Below are 12,005 nucleotides of genomic sequence, written 5' to 3'. Positions count from 1 at the left end.
ACACTCACCAGTCAAATTTATTATGTTAGTGCTCGAAGCAAATGGTTACCTTTCACCATTCTCCTGTAATAAAATTCTATAAACTACAATTATTTCACTGACGCTCACGATCTGCCTTTTGGTCTAATTGGTAGTGCACATATTTATTGGTCATTCAAATCATTTTCTGAATTTACCAGTTGATTGTTGGATAAAATTAACGTCTCTCAGCTCAGCTTGTTTATTTCGGACCAACAGTCTGAAACCAAAAATGTATATTAATATCAATAAAACAAATGAATTAATTCTCAAACTACGGATTATTTTAGTTAATTAAGGGGCAGATTAGCTACATAAACCATGTGGGGTAAGACCTGCCGCAGTCGCGCCGACCTCCTTTGTTAGGTTCGGCTACTACATTTCCCAGAGTGCCTCCGTGTGTGGCCGCTGTGCTGGATGACAGCTATCCGGCGCCGACAGACACTCATCAGACGAAAGAGCCATGGCGGCCACGGGTGGAGGGAAAATTAGAAGCAGGAGATACCACATCGCCTCTAAACCTTACGCCAAGAGTAAACAGGTAAACCGAGGAGAAGTTTTAACGCTTAACGCCCGTGTCGACTACGTTACGGTCAACGCAGTGCCGCCGTCACTTAGCAGTTGTTATTGTTTTGTTGGAGACATTTTATGGCCTGCCGTTAGCGCTCGTGGCCTCCACGCGCTGCTAGCATGTTGAAGAAATGCTAACTAGCTAGCTCGCAGGTTAGCAGCATATTCAGGCGGACTTGACAGGTCAAATCACGGCAGTGTGTCGTCTATACTTGTTAACCCGCGTTTGCTGAAATGCCAGCACATGCGCGGCGAGTCGAGAAAACCAGCCGCGGCTAAGTTGGCGAGTTTTTAGCTGTTGGCGAAGTTAGCGAAAAGCAAGGAAGTAGATTTCTGAGTATTAGCCAACGCGGCTAACGCGAGCTATCCAGCTAGCTCTGCCGAGAAGCGCATTGTTGTCTTCGCTTCTAAGTTTGAAGGCGTCGCGCCGTCACAGGAAGACGTGACATGATCACTTTGATCTGAATAACCCGTGTCCGTAGCTAAGCGCGACTGTCCTTCACACTGATACGTTTTGAGGTTAAGTTACAGGCCATTTTGGACGTTAGCTAGCGTTAGCCAAATCTCAGCCAGTTGAGTTGCGCAGGAAGCTGATTGGGAACCCACATGGTTACCAGAGGGGATTCACATACCTTTTGGACACCAGTGTTGGCATAAAAACGACGCCACACCGTTAACAGTGGACAAGACGTGTCTGGATACATGCAAGATGCATTGACACACTGTGTGTATTTAGTATATTCGTGTAAACTACCAGCTCGGTGTTATCGTTTGTTTTTATGATAGGCGGGCAAAATCACTGAGAAGCTTCATTTGAAAATTCAAATATACAGTGATTTATTCACCAGCAATAAATGAATGTAACCCCCTAATGGATATCAATTAGATGGACTCAACAGTTTTGATGAATAGCCATTGTTGTGGCTCTTTCCAGTTTGCCATATTTGCGTGGACTCGTTTTAAATAATATTGAAGCAATCGTGTAAAGTTACAATATATGACCCTAATGACTTGCAGAAACAAAACATTGCAAGATCAATCAATAATATGTTGGATTTGTTTGACATTAGTTGTTTTTGTCATAATCGCACCACGGCACTCCCAGTCACTCCTAAATAATGGCATAAGAAAACAGCATAAACCAATAAAATTTGAATACTATAGCACAAGACAAGCGTTTATAACTTGCACTCTCTTGGCTTAGAACCAGGCAAATATAGGCTCAGTGTAGTAATTTATTTTTAGTAGTTTCGTGCATACTGCTGACTTGCATGGGGTGTCAGTATCAGGTTAACTTTCTTGACACCTAATCCCAGGAGCCCATTTTTGCATAATCAGGTTTTCATCTCAGGAAAATATAACACAGTTTGGAATGATACAGTAAAGAGAGATTGCATTAAAGCCAATGAAGAAACACAGTAACTTCACTTTGTAATATTTTGATTGATTAAACGTTCATATAAAGACCAGCTTTTCTACAACACTGCTGATGAAAAGTAGAACGAGTTTGATAAGACATGCAGGTTTTCTGCTTGATTCACATCAGGATGTCCATGGTGCAAGTATTTTTGTCAAAACTTCCTGTGCCATTTCATGTAATTATAACCTATTGAGTGGTTTAAATGGTAAAATGTTTTTTTTTTTAACTCGCTAAATGCACTCTTAGTCATATGACCCTGTGGAAACACTCCTAAATCCTCACATTTTCTCAGAATAATAAGTAAACTAGAACCTCCCTGGTTGTAGCACATGTTCGTGATTAGTTAAAGTTGTGTATTTGCAAAGAGGGTAAAGTGCAGTGTGGCCCACAGGTGTATATCTTAGATAAGCAGTACGCAGACACATACGGCCCTTATCAGGTGTTCAAAGTTACAAATGGGATGCATAACATCTACACGAGGAGATGACTAGCCAAATGCCGCTTTCACTTAACACTTTTTCCTTCTCCATCTGCTTTGTTATCACAGTACAGGACAGCATTACCCTAATCTAAAATCATCCAAGTAGTGTTATTGCACCAGTCCTGGTGTTAAAGAGATTAAATAAACTGTTAAAGAATTTTGCATCAAAAGGGTATTCAACAAACCTATTAAAAAGTGGTGCACCACCTTATTCACTACTTTTTAGTGCATCATCATTGCTTAATTTGTCTTTGCAGTCATGCAATAGATTTGTTCTTTTCAGTGGAGGCATGTCCATGAAACGCGCCATAGTTCTTTTACCCTGTTAAGACCTAGAAATATCTCAAAATGTTGAATAGCTTCACAAGTTGCCACAGTTTATGAATTTTACATAAGAGTTCTCTAAATCCTGGAAACACTGTTACTTTCTGTGCAGTGTGTAGGTGATGAGACTCATACTTATCGACTGGAATTCATCCAGTATTAGACTTTGGTACAGAGCAGACAAGCCTCACTTGCTCAGTGTTTCATAGAAGCACACACAGTGCCTGACCCAGTTTCTGTCATACTGAGCTGGTGTTTTGTTTTGCACTTGGGAAGACGAATAATGGGGCTGTGCAGCCGATTCACGTGATAAAATTCAATGTTGATTGCTGCATATTGCTAATCACAAGAGCTCAATAATTTTATGTTATTATTAAGAAGTTATCCGGAGTTAATTTGCCACAATTTCATTGCTTTTCTTGAACGCTACAAACTATATTAATCAAAACTATTCTGTCAGCATATCATTATACATGCTGCTATGTTTTATTTTGCTTTATCTGCTTTATCCAGTGACACTCATCAAGGGGCTTTTCCTAATGAGGACATGACAATATAATGTCTTGGGTCGATGGTGCTTTGTTTTGTTTGCTTTGTCTTCACTTTCATCTCACTGTTCACGGCTTCCTATTCACAGCTCTCTCTCTCCCTATTCTCATGTTTTTTATCAGCAGCAGTCAGGCCTCATCAGTCGAGTGACAGACACAGTAAAGAGCATCGTTCCTTCCTGGCTGCAGAAGTACTTCAAGAACGGAGATGCTCCTGAAGGAGGAGAGCCATCACAGAGGACAGACCAGAACTGCCAGACACCTCCTCCTCCTAATGGCAGTGAAGAAGGGCCTCCTCCTCTTGATGGACGTGACTCCCCAGAACCAAGCACCAGTAACACAGGTGAGGAACCGTTCTTTCTGAGGTTATCCAACAGGTTAGCTAGCGAATATTACATACTTTGTACCAGAATTGTATCTAAACAGATTTTTATGTGATTTCTATCATTATCAACATCTGTGGTTTCTTTCCCTCTTGCGCAGAACCCTCAACCAGCCGTGCATCACTGAACTTTCAGGATTATGTGCTCTTGCGACCTCCTCTGAGTCGCTCCCACCTCCACTTTACCCCGCTGGATGTGTCATCTCCGACCCTGGGGACCTCCAGCAACCTCTTCTCCCAGCCCTCCACCTCCTCAGCCCCTGGACCTTTTTCCACAGGCTTCTCCTTGGTCAAAGAAATCAAGGATAACCTCTCACAGCATGAAGATGATAACATTTCCACCACAAGTGGATTTTCCTCCCGTGCATCTGACAAGGGTAAGAACGTAGCATCAAACAAAAACTCTTGTCTTTGTACGCGTATAATATTATCATATAGATTAAATAATCAAAAGCTTCCACACATGTCACCAGAATCCTCAAATGGCAAGAGGAGATTAATCAGCTGAAATAAAATAGTTCTGTGTTTCTGATATTTGCATACATTTCCATGTCCAATTTACACTGCTTGGCCAAAAAAAGAAGAAAACAGGTCACACACTCTAATATTTTGTTAAACCACCTTTAGCTTTGATTACAGCAGCATTTGCTGACACATTGCTTTGATAAGCTTCTGCAATGTCACAAGATTTATTCCCATAAAGTGTTGCATTTATTTTTCACCGATATCTTGTATTGATGATGGGAGAATCTGACCACTGTGCAGAGCCTTCTCCACCACATCCCAAAGATTCTGAATGGGTTTAAGGTCTGGACTCTGTGGTGGCCAATCCGTATGTTAAGATTATGTGTGATGCTCCCTGAACCACTCTTTGACAATTTGAGCACCATGAATCCTGGCATTATCATCTTGAAATATACCTGTGACATCAGGGAAGAAATAATCCATTGATGGAATAACCTGTTCATTCAGTATATTCAGGTAGTCAGCTGACCTCATTCTTTGGGTGTAATGTTGCTGAACCTAGATTTGGGCAACTGTAGCAACCCCAGATCATAGCCCTGCCCCCACAGGTTTGTTCAGTAGACACTAGACATCATGGGAGCATCACTTCATCTGCCTCTCTTCTTACTCTGATGCCCCATCATTTTGGAACAGGGTAAATCTGGACTCATCAGGCCACATGACCTTCCTCCATTGCTCCAGAGTCCAATCCTCATGCTCCCCAGCAAATTTAAGCCTTTTTTTTCCCCCGGTTAGCCTCACTGATTAGTGGTTTTCTTAAGGCTACACATCTATTCAGTCCCTTGAATTCCCATCACAAATTCTTTTACTTTCACTATTAAAAATAGCCCTGAGTTTTACTTTTGTTTTCCTTCAATGGGATTTCATGGTCACCGATCACCATCAATCAGCGTCAAGTTAACGTTCTGACCACATTTCTTCATGGAAGACGGTGGTTCCCCTACGATCCTTCCAGTTTTTAATGATGCGTTGGATCGTTCTTAACCCAATTTTAGTAGTTTCTGATTCAATGTCCTTAGATGTTTTCTCTGCCTCACGCCTGCCAATGATTTGACCCTTCTCAAACACACTAACATCTTTTCCACGCCCACAGGATGTGTCTTTCCACATGGTTGCTTAAGAAATGAGAAGCTGCTCATTGCATCAGTTGGAGTTTAATAACTTGTTACCAGCTGAAACATAATCACAAATGCAGTAATTATCCACTAAGAGGCTCATACCTATGTGCTTAGTTAAATCCAGGTGGCAACTTTTTGTCTCTTTTTTTGGCCATGCAGTGTACAAACTTCACTACCTTTGTATAACTGACCTTATCAGTTTGATGAAACCAACTACTGAGCACTGATTAATATTATTAGCAAAATATTATGTTCTCACACAGACACTAATCTGATAACCAGATGAAAAAAATATTATTTTAGCACACGTTTGTGTTATACATCAGCTGTTTTGAGCCTTTTAAGAAATGTTTTCCATTGTTTTTGGCTTATGTTTCTGATGTGGTGTATATAATGCCTTTACTATTTGAATGTACAGTTAATTAAACGAGACATCATAGGAAGTAAATGGAAATACACTACAGCTTTTGCATCATCTCCATGAATCTTGGGAAGATCAGCCATGTGAAATGATTAGTTGTTTGTGGAATCCTAATCTTTCACTGCAGCATAGATTAGTTGGAGTAGGAACCTGCAGTTTTCATCCTACACTGCTGCTTGTTATGCTGCTGATTTAAATGCATGAAACCACGTTCAGCCACAGAACTGAATTACTGTAACAATACAGGCAATATTTTCACACCCAACACTGTGTATAGACATGTAGCCTACGCCTAAGGCGGCTTAACTTGATTGATGCACTTGTGACTTCAATGTCTTCTCTCTTTCAGATGTCCCCACTTCCAAAACGGCATCACTTCCTCAGCTTTGGTCCCCTGAGACGGACAGAACAAATTCTGGGCCTCAGCCTTCCCAGTCCAGTCTTAAAAAGCCTGCGTTCAACCTGTCTGTCTTTGGAACCTCCTCCAATGTGAGTATATACCTGCCCATGAGCATGTAGAGTTAGAGTTGCTAAAAGGATAAATGTGTGCCTCAGAGCTGGGGATTTTGGTAACTTATTGTTTCGACTTGAGCCGTGTGAGTAGATAAGTGACCCAGAAAACCTTTTGTTTTTAGTCGACATTAAACAGCACAGTGATGAACTCCAGCCAGCTTGGAGATTCACCTTTCTACCCCGGGAAGACGACATACGGTGGGGCAGCCGCAGTCAAAAGTGCCCGCACTCGCCCTGGAACACCATACCAGGTGATTTATGTGCAATACTTTACGTGCAATACAGTTGGATGTTTACATAGCACACCAACCACTAGTTTAATGTATTTACTCTAAATATGCATTTATTGCCCTCGCTGTCATGACATTATGACTGATGAATGTAACTGGAGACTAAATGAGTTCATGTGGTGTCTAGGCCCCAGTGAGGAGACAGATTAAGGCCAAGCCTGCTGGTGCTTCGCCATGTGGAGTGACCAGCGCCACAGCCAGACGCATCCTGCAGTCCTTGGAGCGTATGTCGAGCCCACTGGCTGTGAGTACACACATAACTCATACGCTCGCTTCATTTTGTCTTTTTGTGATGAAGTTTGTTTGTTGTGGAGTTTGATGTATTGGTAGTGGATTTGTAAATATATACTTTGTGTTGTCCTGGTCTTGACCTGCAGGATGCCAAGAGAATCCCAGCAGCAGATTCAGCAGCCATGTCAAGAGTAAGTTTTTTATGTTACATTTATTGAAAGCAACCGTTTACAGTGTGCAGTTTAACTCTTGAAATACCCAAGTCTCCTCCAGCCAAAAATTAATCTCTCCCATCATTTCTGTTTGCAGTCAATGGACAGCATAAATCCAGATGTTTCACATCTCCAGTCAAAAAAGAAACGGGTAAGTATAGAAATTTAATTTTCACCTAACTGTAAACATTTGTTTTTTGATTTCATAATGACAATCTTGTATGTCAAAGCTGATGCGTGTAGGTCCACGTCTTAGCTCCGCTTGAGTGTACTGTCCGGTGTACTTGGTGTTGGGAACAGGAATATCATTGTACAAACCCAGCAGCACTTGTTGCGATCTGTCTTCCTGTCATTTTCACTCCCGCTGCCTGTTGGCTTCCTTTGCGCTCATTAACGGAATTCCCCTCAGCTGTTCACTGCTGTGTGCACGTCTGTATTTACACATTTGTGAGGAATAACTCTTCCTGGGTCCATATTGCATTAGGATCGTAAGTGTGTTAAATGTACTCCATTGTTTAAATGTGCCAGCTCTGTACTGGACCTGTCCCCAATAATAAATGTCTGGCATTCACAGCTGTGACAGCTGCTTTGTAAAGGACAAAAACAATGGTGTATTGACCCTCGCAGAAACAAGAGAGCCCACTATTTAACTGGGCCTTTCATGATTGCTTCAGAGTGACAGAGTTAAAAATATAGTCCAAGATTTGATTGATTTTCGTATTTTAGATTGTGCCCATTGAGTACACCTCACTTCTGATTTAATCACATTTTAACGCCCCTTGAGATCTTAGATCTAAACAAAAAATTAAACACAGCACCTCACTTGAATATGAATTTTTTTCTCTCATTTAATAACCATCCTTTCTTGAATTTAGATGGACTCAAACCTCCCACCAGTGCAGAAACTTGTGGTACCTTCTTCACCATCTGTGTCAGGAAACCGCTCCGTGTCCTTCAGGCCAACTTTAACCCCTGGAGGACTGAGCCGAACTCTTGACAGGAACACAAGAGAGACGGTCAGTTGAACAGAGCTGCAACATTTCACACCTTGACATGGCTCATCTTTATTCAATGCAGCCAGATGGTGCTTTATACATACTTGACATTAAGTATTTTTCTTATTTATCATTCCTGCAGCCCACAAGACAATCACCACAACTACCTGAAGCAATCGCGGGTCCATCTCACAGGTAAAACCACAACTGCTCTGATTGACGTCATTGTAGAGGATACCATTTTGAGACAAACAAATTTAAACCGTGGCCTTGTCAGGTTGTCAGGTTCATCTAGAACCTCCGTGACGAAAGGATTTTTTTTATTTAAATCAAAATAAAATAATCACGGCATATCCTACTGTTATTTGTTTGGATGGCAGGCTTTTTTTGTAATTTAAATAAAGTTTGCTTCATCTGTCTTGCAGCACAATGGGTTCTAGCGGCCCATCCTATCCACTGTCCAGCACACCTGCAGCCAGCGGTGTGAGCTCCGGAGGGGGCAAGATGAAGCGAGATAGGACCAGTACACGCCCCCCGTCCAAACGACTGGACGACGATGAGGTGAGAGCTTTGTATATATACAAAAATGTTTCTTTTATTCATTTATGTTAATCCATGAAATATGATTTTAAAGACTGGTAAAATGTGATGCATGTGTTTGTTTTCTGATCTTAAGGTGGCCGAAGTACCGGACCTCCCGACCATTTCACTTCCCATCAGCACATCTGCCTTGCCCACCTTCAGCTTCTCCTCTCCCCTACCACCTCTCACCACTTCCTCCTCTACCAGCTCCTCCCCCAAGACCCTTGCGGTCACCCCCGCTAAGGAAACACTCACAAATAAGGTCTGTCTTAAAACAGTCTGATTCTACAATGTTGATAATACAAGTTTAGCCGCAAACAGCATTTTGCTAATGTTTTATTTTATTTTCCAGGATCCACCAAAGGCATCAACGCCCCCCTGTGTACCTTTTACATTTTCCTCCCCTATTGTCAAGGCCACTGCTGCTAGCCCACCTTCCTTTTCTCCTTCTGTAAGCACATTGTTTTTATTTCCAGTGCTTAAAGCGTCTCTAATTTCTTCAAAAACAAGTTATAAAGTTGTGCTTTGTTTCTTTGCAGGCTGGATTTACTTTCAGTGCACCTGTAGCAAAGTTGGGTCCCTCCATGTCAAATGGAAAACTGACCACACCCATAGCAGCAGCAGGTAAGAGAAGTTTCTTAGAGTTGGGCTTTTCACTGACGTATTGACTGAGAAAGTGTTAATATTTTGGTGTCTGTTTGTTTTTGTTTTTTTCTTTTACAGTGAAGCCAGCAACGAGCAAAAGCACCGAAGATTTTGAAGGACCTTTCAAACCAGCCAAAACTCTAAAGCAGGGGAGCGTGCTGGATCTCCTCAAAGCTCCTGGTTAGAATTATTGCAGCACTATCTTTTTGTTCTTATTTCATTACATTTCGAACATCAAAGTTAATTCCTTTTAAATGTGTCTTTCCAGGCTTTGCTTCTCCAGTTGCTCAGATTTCCCCAAGCACCAAAGCTGCTGTCCAGCAGACGTCCACGCAAGCCACCGCTCCCTCCTCCAGTTCTACAACCTCCTTCCTGTCTTCTTCTTCAGAGTTTGGCGGTTTCTCACAAGCCTCCACAGGCTGGAGCTGTGACGTCTGTTTGGTTAATAACAAGCAATCAGACACAAAGTGTGTTTGCTGTGCGGCTCCGCAGCCCAAATCCATGGACAGTAAACAATCATCCGGCACCTCTGTTGGAATGGAGAGCAGCAGCTCAAACACCACCTCCACCACTACAACCACAGGTTTCGACACCATATTTTCCAAACCTGCTGGTACCTGGGACTGTGATACGTGTCTCGTTATAAACAAACCGGATGCAGTAAAGTGTGTGGCCTGTGAAACGGCTAAACCCGGGACAGGGCTCAAACCCTCGCTGACTCTGCCCTCTGCCTTCTCAGCCGTTAAGACTGTATCTTCCCCCACAGCCCCTGTTTCTACAGGGTTCAGTGGATTTGGAGACAAATTCAAAAAACCTGAGGATTCATGGGAGTGTGATACATGTATGGTAGTGAACAAGGCAGAAGACTCTAAGTGTGTGGCCTGTACGAGTGCTAAACCAGGTAATGATCTTTTTATAACTCCTGAATTTTGCTTCATCTCTATTCATCCGTGTGTCTGTGACTAAAATTTACCTTGAAATGATTTTTATTTCCTCTTCCTTCCTACAGGATCTTCAGCAGAAACCTCTTCGTCAGCCACCAGTGCACCAGTGTTTGGATTGGGAGACAAGTTCAAGAAGCCAGAAGGAACCTGGGACTGTGACGTCTGTCTTCTTCAGAATAAGGCTGCTGATGTGCAGTGTGTTGCCTGTCAGGCTGCCAAACCTGGAGCTAGCGTGGAGCCCAAGGGTAAATAAAGCAGCGTGCTTTTGGGAATTTGCAATATGTTGTCAGTAGTAAATGACTTGTGGGTTCTAAATGTTTTATTGATGCGTCCCATTTATAAACATAGAATGAACTTTTACGATTGCGTAAAACCTGCACCTAATCTTGACCTTTACAAATCTGTGAATATTTGTTATCCTCCGTTTCTCTTCAGCCTTTGGTTCTTTCGGTTCTTCTGCTGGCGGGACTTCAGGATCCTCTACTTTTGGCTCTTCTACCTCTACTCCTGGAGGTTTTAAGTTCGGCACATCAGACAGTACTGCAGCATCTGGCTCTGGAGGTTTCAAGTTTGGGACCTCGTCTTCGGAGTCATCTTCTTCTTCGTCATCAGGTGGATTCAAATTTGGACTCCCATTTGGAAGCTCCTCATCAGAAACTACTTCTAAAGACACTACTGCTTCATCAGGTTTCAAATTCGGCAGTTTTGGAGGTGCCTCCAGTGATGACAAGAAGTCAGACCAGCCCGCAGCTGGTGCTGGATTTAAGTTTGGGGTCGGCGGGGGGATAGTGTTTGGTACTGCCTCATCTACCGCAGATAGCAGCTCCTCTAAAGGAGGCTTCACCTTCGGACTGTCAAAACCTGAAGAGAAAACATCAGACACCACCACAACCTCCTCAGCATCCATTACTTTCACTCCTCCCTCTTCCTCCGAAGAAAAGAGTGACACAGCGACGTCATCAAACGACACCACGTCAACAAACACCAACGCAACCACCACAACAACTACCGCAACTGGGTCTGTGTTTTCAAGACTAGGGGAGCGACCACCAGCGACACAAGGGGGCTCTACCTTTGGATCCTTGCAGGCGGGCACGGAGCCAGCTGTTCCCACATTTGCGTTTGGAAAGCCAGAGGAGAAGAAGGAAGCGGCCGCCCCCTCGGCTCAGCCGACCTTCCTCTTCGGGGCTGCTAGCAAGGATGCAGATTCTGCTCCCGCCAGCACAGGAGGCTTCTCCTTCGGCAAACCCAGTGCTCCAACAGAACAACCTCCACCACCACCGTACACGTTCGGCAAACCAGCCGAGAAGAGTGAAACGTCTACTTCAGAGGCTCCAAAGCCCTCCTTTACTTTTGGACAAAGTGTTGCAGGTATTTAATTTGTAAATGTTTGCTTTAATAGTAAATCTGTTTTGGTGCAGACTAACCAAACATGGTGCTAATAGTTGGACTGTGTTACCTATGGGCAGGGCTCCCCCTATTATAGCATATTTTTTTAATTGGCGAGTAATTATCATACAACTTACTTCTTAACATGAAGTTAAGCTCCTTGATATGCACAGTTGTTGCATCCCTTTGTGCTGTGGTTTAATGGCACCTGAAGCAAAAACTAGTTGAATCAAAACCACAGATGACATGGAAATAGTAGTTTTTGTACAAGCTAAAGGGAACAATGCTATGTTATGCAAAAAAGGGATAATATGTAACCAGAGCTGTAGAAATGACTTGTGTTATTGTAAGTTTACTACTGCGACTATAGTTCATTACTCAAACCTACATGTTCTCC

At 42.7% G+C, this 12,005-nt stretch overlaps 1 protein-coding gene across 2 annotated transcripts in view; it reads left to right on the top strand.

The window, feature by feature from the left end:
* Positions 1-417: 417 nt before the first annotated feature.
* The window catches only part of nup153 (nucleoporin 153), a 14,432-nt gene continuing 2,844 nt past the window's right edge, over positions 418-12,005 (top strand). The window contains exons 1-18 of one of the 2 annotated variants that reach the window (XM_047605163.1): positions 418-559; positions 3,488-3,704; positions 3,845-4,120; positions 6,157-6,296; positions 6,443-6,571; positions 6,738-6,854; positions 6,988-7,032; positions 7,151-7,204; positions 7,929-8,069; positions 8,191-8,243; positions 8,474-8,609; positions 8,725-8,892; positions 8,983-9,081; positions 9,170-9,254; positions 9,354-9,455; positions 9,544-10,176; positions 10,285-10,464; positions 10,655-11,590. In XM_047605163.1, coding sequence (XP_047461119.1) covers positions 482-559; positions 3,488-3,704; positions 3,845-4,120; positions 6,157-6,296; positions 6,443-6,571; positions 6,738-6,854; positions 6,988-7,032; positions 7,151-7,204; positions 7,929-8,069; positions 8,191-8,243; positions 8,474-8,609; positions 8,725-8,892; positions 8,983-9,081; positions 9,170-9,254; positions 9,354-9,455; positions 9,544-10,176; positions 10,285-10,464; positions 10,655-11,590 — 3,589 coding nt within the window. In that variant the 5' untranslated portion in view covers positions 418-481. Of the gene's footprint in view, positions 560-3,484; positions 3,705-3,844; positions 4,121-6,156; positions 6,297-6,442; positions 6,572-6,737; positions 6,855-6,987; positions 7,033-7,150; positions 7,205-7,928; positions 8,070-8,190; positions 8,244-8,473; positions 8,610-8,724; positions 8,893-8,982; positions 9,082-9,169; positions 9,255-9,353; positions 9,456-9,543; positions 10,177-10,284; positions 10,465-10,654; positions 11,591-12,005 lie in introns of both variants that reach the window. The other variant, XM_047605162.1, reaches the window with a different exon arrangement.

This window comes from Mugil cephalus, chromosome 14 (assembly GCF_022458985.1).
Source record: "Mugil cephalus isolate CIBA_MC_2020 chromosome 14, CIBA_Mcephalus_1.1, whole genome shotgun sequence".
NCBI classification, from domain to species: domain Eukaryota; kingdom Metazoa; phylum Chordata; class Actinopteri; order Mugiliformes; family Mugilidae; genus Mugil; species Mugil cephalus.
Note: the sequence above shows the minus strand (reverse complement) of the source record. Positions and strands in the feature narration are given on the sequence as shown.